Raw genomic sequence first — 15,110 nt, 5'->3', positions numbered from 1 at the left:
AGTGTCAAAGACCTTCTGAAGTCCAGGTGGACTACATCCACAGCCTTCCCCCCATCCACCAGGCAGGTCACCAGATCATAGAAGGAGATCAGGTTGGTCAGGCAGGACCTGCCCTTCCTAAATCCATGTTGGCTGGGCCTGATCCCTTGGCCATCCTGCAGGTGCGCTGTGTTTGCCCCCAGGATGATCTGCTCCATACTCTTTCCTGGCACTGAGGTCAGGCTGACAGGCCTGTAGTTTGCAGGTTCCTCCATCCGGCCCTTCTTGTGGATGGGCATCACACTGGCCAGTTTCCAGTCATCTGGGAGCTCTCCAGTGAGCCAGGACTGGTGGTAAATGATAGAGAGCAGCTTGGCCAGCTCATCTGCCAGCTCTTTCAGCACCCTAGGATGGAATCCATCTGGTCCTATGGACTTGTGAGTATCCAAGTGGCTCAGCAAGTCCCTAACTACTTCCTCGTGGATTTCAGGGGGATTATACTGCCCCCTGACCCCATCTACCAGTTCAGGAGGCCAATTATCCTGAAGTCCTCCTGCCTTACAGTTGAAAATGGAGGCAAAGAAGGTATTGAGTACCTCAGCCTTTTCCTCATCTTTAGTTACAGTGTTCCCCTCCAGGTCCAATAAAGAGTGGAGGTTCTTCTTGCCCCTCTTTTTAGCATTAATATTTTTATAAAAATGCTTTTTATTGTCTTTCACAGAAGTGGCCAGCTTAAGTTCTAACTGGGCTTTTGCCTCCCTTAATTTTTCTCCTACATGATCTAACAACATCCTTACACATATCATGAGTTGCCTCCCCCCTTTCCAAAGGGGATACATCCTCTTTTTTTCCCTTAATTCCTTCAAGAGCTGCTTGCTGGTCACCTTCCCCCCTGCCTCCAGGCTGGTCACCTTCCCCGCCGGGTCATCTTTCGCCTCATGGGCACAGCCTGTTCCCGTGCCTTCAAGAGCTCCAGTTTAGAGTAGGTCCAAACATCCTGGACCCCTTTTTTGTGAAGGGCTGCTACCCAGGGTAACCTATAAAAATTAGTTGTTTAAATAAGCTGAAGTCTGCCCTCTGGAAGTCCAAAGTGAGGGTTCTGTTACTGCTCCTCCTTATTTCCCTGCATATTGAAAACTCCACTATCTCATGATCACTGCACCCTGGACAGCCTCATAACCATCACATGTCCCACCAGCCCTTCTCTATTGGAGAACAGCAGGTCGGGCAGAGCCAGACCCCTGGTAGGCTTGCTTAACAGCTGCATCAAGAAGCTGTCCTCCATACACTCTAAGAACCTTCTGGACTGCCTCCTCTCTGCTGAGTTAAGTTCCCAGCAGATGTCTGGCAGGTTAAAGTCATCCACAAGGACAAGGTCTGATGATCTTGAGACAGCTTCCAGTTGTTTATAGAATATTTCATCAACCTCTTCATCCTGGTTGGGTGGTCTATAACAGACTCCAAACAGCATGTTAGTTTTGTTAGCCCTCCCTCTGATTTTAACCCACAGGCACTCAATCCTTTCAGCCTCAAGCTGTGTGGCATCAAGAGATGCCCTGATATACAGGGCCACCCTTCCTCCTCTTCTCTTTCGTCTGTCTCACCTGACGAGCTTGTAACCATCCAGTGTAGTACTCCAATTGTGTGAATTGTCCCACCATGTTTTTGTAATGGCACCTACGTCATATTTTTCCTGGTGAGCCAAGACTTCCAGTTCCTCTTGGACAGACAAGCATAACAGTTATAAAGGTGTGGCATCATAAGAACAGGAGAATACGTTAATCATGGTTATACATAAATACTTGATGTTTTAATGGCCTTTCAAAATAAAGCATGGTTGCTACTTTTAGGTAGCAAAGCTGATGAAGTCGAGTTGGTTCACCTGGCTGTGCAATGACTTTGTTGTTTACTACAGTCTTATCAACCCTCACCACAGAATATTTCACTCTGACTGAAAAACAATGCTTTGCAGACGTACTGCATGCACATTGTCACTCTGTGTGATAACTACCTGTTTTCTTTCCTTTATCTAGATATTGTGACCTGCTTGGCCATAGACTACTGTGGAATTCATTTAATTTCAGGCTCCAGAGATACTACCTGTATCATATGGCAAATAGTTCAGCAGGTAGGTTATTGAGGCATACTCTGAGAAGCATTTTCTGAATGCTTTTTTGTGCTTCTCTTTTTTACTACGATGATGTCTTGATTTCCATTCTTTTAGTTTTGCAGGGAGGATAGTTGACCAAAGTGGATTATTTTATAGTAATTTTGTTACTTCTGTTGTCTTGTGTGTTTGAAATGTTTTCTATATACGTCAATTATGCACATAGCAGAAATACAGACTTTCAGATGCACTCTTAAAGATTTCATAGATTATTTTTAGGATAAGCAAATACTATTCCCTGTTGTACAGGTGGAAGAATGGAAGAAGAGAGAGATTGTTTGAGACCAGAACAATGTTTATAGTTGATGATTTTTACATTTCTGGACTGCTGCTCACTCCAGTAGTTGCATTTTAGCATTGCATTTCCTTTCTGGGAAGTACTGATGACTACCCTAGGAGTTAACAAAGGCAACACTAGTCTGTTACCTGGCATGTTAGAATTCTTTACATGTTGGTCTTGTGCCTTCACAGAATGAAAGTGTTTGTGTGATGCATTTGTGTACATACACTCAAAATGTAAGGCCATTTCTATTGTAATGCATTTTGAATGTTAATTTTTGATTGCAAGTAGGATTGTGAGTAGAATTTCTGATACACAAGTAGGGTTAACTGCAAGAGGGAGCTGTCATGTTATGGACAGTACATTTGGTTAGGTCACCTTGTTCTTACCACTGAACTAAACCCAGCATATTAAACCAGTACAGTGATGCATAACTGTATGTGTTTTTATGGATGCTTTCTTTATGGTAAGAGTGTTTATAATTCTTTCAAGAACATTGTATCGATGGTGTATGGTCAAAAAGGTGAAACCTTAGTGCTCACAGTAGTATTACTGGGTTTTTTGTCTCAAGTAAATATAAATGTAGGAAATATTTGCTTTATCTTTTCAGTGTGAGTTAAATAAGTCATGCTCTGGAGATTATAATCATTTAGAGTTGTTAATATTTTTAAAGTATTTTTTTTATTGAATGGAGAGATAAATGATGTTGTTTGCATCGTAAATTCTTCTTGTGAAGGTTTTAACTTAGTCTTTACAAAGTGCCAGCAATGGACTGCACACTGTAACTTCCATCATACCTATCTGTTTTCCATTGCATCTTCTTCCCCAGCTCTGTGTTTTGGCAGTTGTTCTTCATTTCTGCATGTTTCAGGCTTTCAAAGCTTGGTAGTCAAATTTCTGTTGCAGAAATGAGAATAGAGTTCATATTGTGCCATCACTCTAAGCACAGGTCTTGCATTAGAACTGGTTTGAGAATAAGTCTGTGCTGACAGTACACTCACTGGAACAAAGGCACTAACTTGTTTTGATGCCCTGTGGTCATATGGGAAAACTACTATTTTTAATTAATATTATTGCAAGATTTTCTTTGCACATCATACTAATGGTAGTCACTGAGAGGGATTATTTCCTTACTTTTCCTTAGGAAGTGGAACAGAGTTGCTGTGATTTTAAACAAAAACAGCTTTCAGCTTCTTTAAGCTTGGCTGTGACCACACTTGTGGTCATTGCATACCTGGACATTTGATGGGATAGAAGGAAGTAACTCTGTATTTCACATCCACATAGTATCTGTATGTTCATTTATTCTTGTGATTTCAGTAAATAGGGCTGCTGACATAAAAGGCAGCAAGTTGAAATTGGAATCGGTGAGTTAAGCCTTTGGTTTTGGCCTGTGTCATATATACATCTCTCACAACCCATACTGAAGATACCAGAAATTTATTTTTTGTTTGTCCTTCAGCTGCAAGAGAATGTGTCATTGCACTTTTTGTTACTCTCAGGGAGGAGTGCCTGTAGGCCTGGCACCTAAGCCATTACAGATCCTTTATGGGCATACCGATGAAGTTTCGAGTGTTGGCATCAGCACTGAACTGGACATGGCAGTATCAGGATCCCGGGTAAGCATCCTCATACTTCTTTCTCTTTTACCTCTTTTCTATGCAAACTGTGGAGTTTGTTTGAAGTTGATTAAGAATAATACAACAAATTTTACTATATCATGTTATGTGTTTGGGTTTTTTTGTCAGCCTTGCACATCAAGATATGTGCTATCTCTCTTGCTGCCTCCTTAAATCAGGCTCTCTCCAGCAGCTCTGCACAGCACAGGCCTTGGCTACCATGTTGTGTTATTCTGCACAGATGAGCTTTAACATGTGTGGACTTGGAGATGTTAAGCTTCTAACAGAAACAGCAGCTTACTCATGCTCTAACTTACTGTACTACATTGGCAGGCTGCTGAACTCTTGACTCTAGTGCACATAATGCCTACTCACATATGTGACCTATCAAATGGTTGATCTGCTGCCCATCCATCTCCTCATATCCTGTTTGCATTAGCTTTTTTCATATGCCTACTGGACATGGCCTTGAAAAGAAGACATCTTTGTGTGTAGTTCCTGATACTCAGGAGTCATGATCTCCAGTTAAGGATTTCAGTGCTTTCAAAACATTCCCTCTGAATTTAAATACATTTTCTGTATGTTGTGGTAACTTACCTGCTGAGTAAGAACTTCACAAAGTCTGTCTGCTGCAGGATGGGACTGTTATTGTCCGCACTATTCGGAAAGGTCAATATGTGAGGACATTACGACCACCTTGTGAGAGTTCCCTGCTGCTGACTGTTCCTAATTTGGCTGTGTCTTGGGAAGGCCATATAGTTGTCCACACCAGCATAGAAGGAAAAACTACTCTTAAGGTACTTAGATTCATAGAATATCTCTGTTTCTTTATCCTTATTTCCTAAAGTAATGAGGTTTTTCGAGCATGCTGTCTGTTTTTGGATTTCTACTTTGCTAGCCAATTTGAGTAAAATTTTCTTAAAAGAATTACCTCAGACATACCGTATAAGTTTCATCAGAATTTCCAAACAACTGCAAGGAAGATGGCCAAGCATGCACTAGTGAGTCTTCCAGGGAGAGCTGCTTTGGAATGGAAAACCAGGGCAAACAAGTTTTGCTGTGCTTAGAAACAGAAGCTTATAAGGGGAGCAGTAAGTTCTGGGTGCAAGATGCCCAGTGACCACTGGTTTTTCTTAGGTTTTGATTGGAGAGAGCTGTCAGGTTCACAGTATCACTTACTCGGTCTGTTCCATAGCTGTGTAGTTGCTTTAGTAATGAGAAAGCTGTTATCATTTCTGTGAGCATGGGACATTTCTTGGAAGACAAATTTATTGGATGTAGGCATGCTAGCTGCATTGGGAAGATGGGGAGAGAAGAGGCCAAGGTATTGTCAGGCTGGAAGAACATAAGATGGTTATGTTCACTTCATTCTGTCAGGAATTTTTAATTTTTATTTTTTTTTTGTCCAGAAGAAGCTTCTGGACCTATCTTTGTGCAAATGGGAACACTCGCTTCCTTTTTGCTTTGGTAACAAAAACCCTTATGAAATAGGGATCTGTCCTTGAAATCCATGGATATTTCTAGAAAGTTTGGAATTGAATAGGTTAGATATTACCTTCAAAACTTTTTGCAGAGGACCTGGTGTACATACTGCATACAGGCTCTTGTTTCATTCAATAAGGAAACTGCTGTCAGCAGTACTGTCTAGGGGTGACTGCTCAAGTTAGTTCCTGTTAGTGAGCTAAAGATATAAATAATACTCTCTTGATCCCATCAGTCCTCTGTGACAGATTATTTTTGATCTGTTCAGGATAAGAATGCATTACATCTCTATTCTGTCAATGGAAAATACCTGGGTTCTGAAACTCTGAAGGAGGAAGTGTCAGATATGTGTGTGACCGGCGAGTATATCGTGATGGGAAGCTTACAGGGATTTCTTTCTATACGGGATCTCTACAGGTAATGTACCACCATTGGTAGCATATTAGTGAGATGCAATATAGAGGCTTATTTGGCTGTGTAACTTGGACTTTGCTTGGTACTGTAGGTAGCAGACATTGCTTTTCTCTGTGCTCCTAGGGAAAAAAAAAAAAAAGTTAGGGGGGAACAAAGATAGGGAGCAGAGAAAAATGAGAAATTGTACCAGACCCCATTAATCTGAGGCATTTATCTCATTTAGGAAGAGCTGTGTCTGACATTTGCAAGCAGTGATTGTCCCCATGTCTGATTAGTTACTGGGAGCTCAGGATCTGTCAGGATCAAGCTTCATGTAGTACACTGAATTTTAAGCTCTACTTCACTGCTACCCTCTGGAGAGCTCTACTGCCCCTCAGAATGGGAGTGATTTGTGCCACTTAGGCAGTTGTGGGACTAATGTTACTGTTCTTTGGTAAAAATATGTCAATTTACTGATTTACCCATCCATACCTTTTATTTTTAATAACTGACATTTCAAACTAGATCCTTGAGAACTGGTTTGTAGTACATCCTGTGAACAGCAGTTTTAACCACAGTGTGATTCCTTGCAGTGTATGCAGACAAATACATGAGGTGCTTTCTGTGTGTTTTTTGTTCCTTTCAGCCTGAATCTGAGCATCTCCCCCTTAGCCATGCGACTGCCAATTCACTGCATTTCTGTCACCAAGGAGTACAGCCACATCCTTGTTGGTTTGGAGGATGGCAAGTTGATTATCGTTGGTGTTGGCAAGCCAGCAGAGGTAAAACCCGCCGTCAAGAACTTTTTCTACCGAACAGTGGGAAGTTCACTTATTTCTGCTTTCCAATTGAGCAAGAGGTCTCCTCTATGGCAGGGTAAATTTAAAAGCAAATTTCAGTTTTCAGTGGGAAAGAAGTAACTTTTGAGACTGCTCTACTGAACTTTCTCATTAAGAATCAAAGGTATGTAGGGATCACAGATGGGAAACTCAGCTGAACTAACTTCCAGACTTTATCACTTTATAAGCGAAGCCATAGTAGCTAACCTTTTCAGAATGTGGTAGTGTTGTCAGCCACTTCTTGATGAAATAATATTCCAGAAGAAAATTGGAAATGAAAGAGAGCAAACTACTTTTCTTTACTTTTTATGGTTTCTGACAGATATCTTTTAATATGCATTGACTGACGTGGGGGGGAATATTTCTTTCTGTTACGAGTTTCTGATTGCAATGTGAAAAGAATCATTTGTGTAGGTTCCCAATATGCTCTGTGCTCCATATGGTGAATATAAACTTGTTGGTACTGCATATGCAATATCAAATACAGAGCATCCATCAAATAGCTATGCCAAATTTTTCTTGATCAAACCAGATTTTTACTTTCAGTACTTCTCATCATGACTTTCAGCGTACTTGATTTAACTTAAACCTGCTTCTTTTTATAACCTGATCTGTTGTGCTACAGTGCATTTATTTGAGAATGTGATTATCACTTTTGCATGACCTTTAGTACATGCCAGAAAAGTGTGTCTTAATTTAATTTTATATTTTGTTAAAATAGAGCGACTTTGCCAGTATTTTAAAATGTTTTAGCTAGGAGATGCATAGATGATTATTTGAAACGGTCTTCACACAATGGTAGCCTGATTATGCTTTCAGCAGATGGGGATGGGAGGTTTCCACTGGCTTCTAGTGGGACAGCGTTTTCCTACTGTAGAATTGACAAAAAGCTGCTTATGATGTGGTTAAATATATATTTGTACCAGCAGATTTTTAAGTCACTGTAATTTCAAAGCTTCTTGTTCCACAAGATCTTTTGAAGGCTGAAATTTGTGTATCATTAGACTGAAGGCTTTTTGAGTTCTTTTTTTTTTTTTTTTTTTTTTTTGTTTTGGGGTTGTGTTTGTTTTTTTTTCCCCCTATGTCTTCAGTTCTTAATCACATCTATTTTTCTAACTACGGAGAGACAGTTTTGTCCAAAGACTGGATTCCTTATATGAATGTAGAGGCTTTCCGGTTACTCTCTTTCAGGATTTTCTGTTTACAATGCAGATGATTTTTCAAGCTTAATATCCCTCTAAATAGATTTTTTTTTTTCTTTAAAAAAGTAATAATTAAAAAGCACAAGACTATGTCTCAGATATTCTAGTTTTCTATGATAGCATCAATCAATATATTTGAGAAGTGTGTGTATGTGGGTATTTATTTGTTGATTGATTTATTTGTAGCTTGAAATGAATATATTAATTACTAGAATTTTATCCTTAAACAGAAGACAGTGTTGCATTTCAGATGGTGATATTGATCCTTAGGATAAAGGGATAAACTGTCCTTTATTGTGCATAAAGTGAAATGCTGCTTGGTATTATGATTGGCCTTTGGTGTTTCTGCATTGACAGTATCCAGTATGAAGTCAAGTATAGTAAATGTTGCTGTATTTTTAACAATTAGTTATCTGTTTGAGATGGTGAAGAAGTCTGGGGTATTATCATCTGTTAGTATTAATCCCTGTCAGCACTGTGCCTTTTCTAGAATGCTGCAGCTGTGATGATACAGTTCTTAAGCAGGCTTGGTTTTAGTACTAACTGCTGGGCATGCATCTCATTTATTAAGTAACAAGGAGTTTCATAACCTAATCATCTGTCAGGCTGATCATTACTGGCCAATCATAAGCCTTTTACTTAAGGAGTATACTGAAACAGTTTCTTACAAGTTGTTGTCAGATGGCAGACCTACCAGATGCTGGATTTAATGTGGCCTCTGGCTGCCTGTGTTTACTTATGGAATATTCAGTATGAGTTATTTCTGCTTTAAGTTTTACTCTGAGCATTTCACCTAGGATCTTTGTTAATCTCTATAGATCTGACACCAGGAGATAACCTTTCTCTCTTTTCTTCATTCTGCCATCCCTGTCCTGCATTTGGTTTTCTTTTCCTTTTCACTTCTAGCAATTTCTATTTGAAAGCTCTAAACCAAAATGTCCCTCTAATTTGGTTTTGCTTGACATTCACCTCTTTTTTTCCTTCCTATCAAAATAGCAATCTAAACACTGTTTCTAATCCATTTCAAGTAGGTTCAGTATTAAGTATGCATTACTTGGCAATATCCCGTTAGCCATTCAGGATCAGAGAAGACTGTGTTTAGCGTTTTGTCTGTTGTTTTTTGTCAGTCCCAAGAATCATCCCTAAGTGTAACTTCTGGTTTGTTTTCAAATAATTTTTGTTGGTGTAATTTTTGTTTATGCAGTACATTGTGGTGTCTGCATTTCACCAGAATCAGTGTCTGAATTCCTTTTTAATTTATCCACCTTATCCCTTCCCCCTCCTTGTGTTTCTCTGAATTACTTTTAAACAGATACGCTCAGGTCAGCTTTCCCGAAAGCTGTGGGGATCAAGCAAACGGCTCAGCCAGATTTCATCAGGAGAGACTGAATATAACACTCAAGATTCCAAGTGATTGCTGCTTCTACCTTCTTTCATGGATTCCAGAAATAGGTTTAATCTTTTGGTTGTTTTAAACATATATCTCAGCATTCAGGAGCTTGGTTCTTAAGTCTTGAAGATAAACCTATGGTAGAGGTATAGTAATAAGAATATGTACCCATGCAAGTTAGTTCGCTTGCATATTTTTCCTTAACTTGGTCACTGCTCAATCCCTCTAAATAGCTGCCAAAACTGTTTCAGCAAAAAAAGGAGAGAAACAACCGAAACCAACCAAATAAAAAAGCCAACAAAAAGCTCACAAAACTGAAGTCTCAAAACCCAATCTTGGCAGTTGAATTCAAGATAAGTAGCATTTGATTTAAAGCTTAATAGGGTCAGGTGCTCCTTGATCACAAAGAAGATATTTGGCTTTGCTTTGACGATACTGTGACTTCCCCAACAGTATGCTAAAATTCTGGCAATTGTGGTGGTCAGATTCAAAATTGGGATAGCTAAGAGTTAAAACCTTTCCAATATATTTTTAGCCCAATGAACAATTTATTGCCATTTGATCCTGTAAATGGCTGTTGCTATCTTGTTTTGTGTAGTTCCAGTTTTAGGGTGTTCTGCAAGGAACATCTGTATTGCACTACTTGATTATAGAAATTGTTTAAAGTACAGTCATGAATTAACTTCAAAGGAGTTGAAGATGGTGAAGGAGCTGAAGGAGGTAGGAAATACTTGCTGCTGGAAATTATTTATATTGTTCAATAGACTAAATACACACACCAAGAGATGCCATAATATATTTCATATCTTGAAGAAGTACAGAGGAATAATCAGCATCTCTATTGGTCAAATTGCTTCATTAGTAAGGGAGCTCCCACAAACAAAATGTATATTCCTATTGCAAAATCATTTAAAAAACATTGCAGCACAATTCAGTTTAATCATATCTGTTTGTTTCTTGGCTTGATAGCACCAAACCAGTTGTTAGCCACATGTTTTTGTTTGTTTGTTTTCCCCCTATAAAAGCAATCATGGAAACAGATAACGGATACATTTTCAAGATGTCTCTAAGACCTGGGAAAAGAAAACACTAGATCCTTACATGAGCTATATCCAACAAAATAGTTACAGATTGTATGGCCTACTTTGGGGAAGCCATTACTGATTTTTTGGGGTTTAGCAATATGTGATGCTAAAAGGGTGTGTGTTTTCTTATAATTCTAACATTTTGGTGATGTTAATAACTTAAATGATAAACACTATACTACTAGAAAAGCCTGGGATTGAAGGAAAAGCACGAAGGTTTGGATTGGTGTGTGAAGGTGCGTGTGTACGTGTATATATGTGTGTATGTTCGTATGTATATATGTGTATATATGTATATACGTGTCTGTTCAGAGGAGAAAATACCATGGGCTAAGGGGAATATAGATAAAAGGCAGAGCTATAAATGATTGTTAGCTAGTATGTTCCCTTTTGGCTACCCCTTTTTTTCCCCTCTTCCATCATTTTTCTTGTTATTTTTATTTATTTAAAGAAATGAATGTGTCTTGTATCACCTATAAATGTTATCAGATATTCCCTGTGGCTGGGGAGCTGTTGAACTACCTGAGGAATTCCATCATGTGTAAACTCATTTTGTGAACTTATAGCACAGTATTTCTTAACTTTGTAGAAATGGTAGTACTTACCCCACAAAAGGATAATCTTCACAAGTTCTGTTAGTCTCCTTAAAAACTGTTTTCTCCTCCTAATTTTTTTACTGGAAAAAAGAAGTCTTTCTTAGTGACTGATTAGTGTGCTGTGTAAAGAAAGTTATGTTGCTTTTTCTTGACTTTTGTAGATGAAATAATACATCAGACTAGTGAGCAAGTGGGTCTATGCATAGTAGCAATATTGTAACTCATCACTGTGACAGACTGGATCATCTGGAAAGTTAGGAGAAAATAATTTTGCCTGAGTCACTTGCCAAGAGAGGATTACATTTCCAAACTTAGAGTGGTGTGTTTTTTTCAGACACCATGAATGCCAAAACCCCCACATCCTATATTTTTAAATGAGTTGCAGAAAAGTGAAAAAACACTATTTTAAATCAATTATGTATCCAGTGAAAATACTAATGATACACTAGAAGTATTAAGTGTGTATATGTACAGTATGTTTGTCCATTATGATTTCATGAAGGGATTTCAGGGGAGCTTGTTCAAGAGTGCTTTAGAAGAATTTCAGCTCAGAATGTGAGATTAATTTGTATTATGGGAAACTGAAAAGGTAACTGATTTGGGGCATTGAGTTTTTATAAGCATGCATATAGGTTCTGTTTAAATGCATATATGAGGTTAAATATTTACTTGCAGGAGAAAGGGGTGGGAAATGATGATGCTTTGGGCTATCAGAATCAAGTGGAAAAATGGAGAAGATAGGTCTTTCATAATGTTTGGTGAGAGCAGTTTTCTGTCTGTTGCACAGCAGGGTTTGCACATGGGTTTGAAAATGTCCTTAGGTACGGTTATACAACAGTTGAATTAATGTTTTAGTAGTTTAATAAAGAACACTGAATACACTGTGTCAGTTAAATATGACGGAGTTGCAATAATTGGAGATTAAAGACTTTAATGGTGAAGAGCTTCGACATTTGAATGCCATCATTTCAGTGCATCACAAACATTGGATGATCTTCACAAATACCTGTAACAGGTTTAAATGTGAACAGCTCTTAAGCTTTCAAACTTAAGGCTACCTTGTGCTCAGCACAAAGCAGCAGCAGAATGAGGAGGGGGATGAGTGAGCTCTGAGCTGCTTCATGCTGTACACAGAGTGGCAGCATCTTCTGCCTTTTAATCTTTTATGTGGTCTTTGAGGATGGGAGGTATACACCATCACACACTTGATGCTAGATGCCCTCTGGGAAGACCCCCATAGGTTTGAAGATACGCACTTTGCTTTTATCTAAAATCAGCTTTAAATAAAACATACAGGTCCTAAGTGTGAGCAGTAGCTGGTATGGTGTTTCTTTGGTTTTAACTTATTTGTATAAATCTCTTTAAATGTAGAAAATTTCTCTGATCAGTAGTTTAGATTGGGTCAATTGCAGTCCATTATGCAGTGCACAGTAAATTAGTAAACTGACTTTGATAATTCTTTGAGTCAGTAAAGCTTAGGATCACTTCCCCCCTGTAGTACTGGTGAAATAAGATACTCCTTTGCTTTTGAAATAAGATTTAAGTATTAAGAAAAACCTGTTAGATGAGAGAATCCTGATTGGGAATTCAGAATAAACAAATCTTAGGCAACAATTGTTTCATAACAGTACATTTGTCAAGATTTTCTCACTGTTACTTTTTGGAACAACTCTAATGATACTTACCAAGTTTAAGATGGGCTTATCTTTGAAGCTGAGTAAAGTAAGTGGGAGTGTAAATATACATGTCTAAAAACTGAAAAATGAGTCTCATTTCATACCTGTACATAAATGAGATCAAGTAGTTAGTATTGAGCAACTTCTCCAAAACAGCTTGGAACTTGCATACCAAAGAATGGTATTTAGAAGACCCATTTCCTTTCTTTCAAGTAAAATGTTTTAAAAATTGCTCTTTATCAGTTTACTTAAAATTCTTGATAGTAATTTCAGTTGTCTTTTTATCTACAATGAAAAATCTCATCTCGTTTATGCGGTTTTGTACTGTACAAGCATTCAGAAAGTTAAATTTTTGCTGTCCAAGTTAGCATCTGACTTCTGTGAATTATTCTGTATCAAGATACTTATCTAATATTTGCCTATAGGATATCTAGAAACCATGTCTTCTATCAGCCATGTACTTTACCAACACCAGCACAAAATAATAATCCAAATCTTAAACTGTCTGTACTTCTCCTGGTGGCAAATGCATATTGTGGAAATTCAGTTTTAGGAAGCCTAACAAACAAACAAAAAAACTAACAAACAACCAAAAAAAGAACAACAACAACAAACCCCAGCAATCAAACAAAAGAACCCCAAATTAAAGAAAACACACCCAAAACCACCACCACCCCCAAAAAAAAAGACAAACAAAAACAAACCCCCAAAACCCAACAAACCTTCACCAAAGCGAAACCAACAAAACTATAACACCTCCATGTACACTTTCTGTTGTTTTGCTGTTGTGCAACCCTGATATAAACAAGCTGGTTTATTTTTTTCCTTTGGTACACTTTATGTTGTCAATATTATCACAAAACTGGCTTATCCAAGTCTTTACATGCTTTAGTCAATTGGCTGCTTTTTAAGGATCTTGTTTAAAATTGTATTGGGTCCTTTAAGTAGAGTACAAAGAACAAACTTTCTGCACTGTAAAAATTCTGTGTGAGACTGGTCACAGTCCTACATCAGCTTGCTTTAAGGTAGATAGTCCTGCAGGAATGATAATTTCATTCTATTTCTAATGCACAATAATTAAGTAGTTGTTTTAACTCTTGCCTTAGTGGGAGCTGTATACCTCACTTCCGTAGACCATGTCTCCCTCCTCCTGTTTTTCTCTGCAGACTCACTAGAAAATACAGGTTCAGCAAGCTTCACAAGGCTTTTACTGTATATGTGTATTTAGTTGAAAATGTGTATGTTATGAATTACAGTATGGTAAGGAGCTTTAGAGATAGGAAGGGGAGGAGTGGTCAGCCTCCTTCTGCTCCTACATTGAGAATCTGTGTAGATGCTTACTCTGTATTGTCAGCTGAAGGCACTCCTCTTCCACTGTTAAAAGGCATGTTGCTGGCTAGGTTAGATGCTGAGGTTAGGTGCTGTGAATTTTTTTTCCCCCCATTCAAAGAATTATTTTTTTTAAGTTACATATCAGTGCATATCCTAATGTTAACCTGAGGGCTGATCTAATGTATAGTGTTAGATTAAAGCACTAGTTTAGGGTTATATTTGAGTGGAGATTCAAGCACATGCATCAGTGCTTTCCAGGATATTTGGCTTAAAAGCTATGTCTTCAATCATTTGAGTTTCAGTTGCAAACATGACACTTGTTAATAATCTTGTCTTGGGCAGAGCAGTAGTTTTTCTGCAGTGGTTTCATGACATAGACTCAACTGAACTGTTTAGAAGATGTCTTTCCTTCCATCCCAAGAAGTCAAATTCTCATTATCACTAACTGTTGCTCTTAGCACATACTTTAAAGGAAGTTAAAAAAGGTAAAAAAATACTGTTGTGCTGCTCTTCACTATTATAGTCATCAGATGCCTGAATGCAGAAATGCCTGAGTGGCAGCATAGCCCATATGCAAGTGTTGTTAACCTTACTGCAGTCTTGAATACTTCATGTGTAAGGAACTACTTGTAGTGTTTAATCAAAGGTACTCTTTGTTTTGATTTTAATTCACCTTTTTGCTGTGCATCCATGGAAAGCTGGTGTGTCCACCTTTTAGTTACCATTTACCCAAATGGCCAGATAAAATAGGTGTATCATGTCTTCTCTTCAGGAGAGAATTCCTCCAGTCCTGTGTTCTATTTTCATCTACAGGACTTGGGAAATTTGGCAAGTATTTCCAGAGCTTAGGTCCATGATTATACTCGGCACAGACACAATTTCATAACATGCCTTCTGTCCCAAAAGCATGATGGTCAGTATAGGTTATGGTTTAAAGCTGCTGTTTTGAGCTTGAAGTAAGAAAACATCCAGCCATATGTATCATAGATCTAACAGAACTTAAGAGGTCACTTACTTAGCTTCCAATCTACTCAGCATTTCCCTGTTGACTGAACTGTACTTTTTACCTT

The 15,110-nt window shown here is 38.3% G+C and overlaps 1 protein-coding gene across 1 annotated transcript in view; it reads left to right on the top strand.

Moving 5' to 3' along the window:
- The window catches only part of NBEAL1 (neurobeachin like 1), an 80,786-nt gene extending 69,742 nt beyond the window's left edge, over positions 1–11,044 (top strand). The window contains exons 51-56 of the mRNA XM_054173777.1: positions 2,013–2,107; positions 3,929–4,045; positions 4,681–4,842; positions 5,796–5,944; positions 6,567–6,702; positions 9,274–11,044. Coding sequence (XP_054029752.1) covers positions 2,013–2,107; positions 3,929–4,045; positions 4,681–4,842; positions 5,796–5,944; positions 6,567–6,702; positions 9,274–9,375 — 761 coding nt within the window. The 3' untranslated portion in view covers positions 9,376–11,044. The remainder of the gene's footprint in view (positions 1–2,012; positions 2,108–3,928; positions 4,046–4,680; positions 4,843–5,795; positions 5,945–6,566; positions 6,703–9,273) is intronic.
- Positions 11,045–15,110: the final 4,066 nt, after the last annotated feature.

The sequence above is a fragment of the Dryobates pubescens genome, chromosome 2, assembly GCF_014839835.1.
Source record: "Dryobates pubescens isolate bDryPub1 chromosome 2, bDryPub1.pri, whole genome shotgun sequence".
Lineage (NCBI taxonomy): Eukaryota > Metazoa > Chordata > Aves > Piciformes > Picidae > Dryobates > Dryobates pubescens.
Note: the sequence above shows the minus strand (reverse complement) of the source record. Positions and strands in the feature narration are given on the sequence as shown.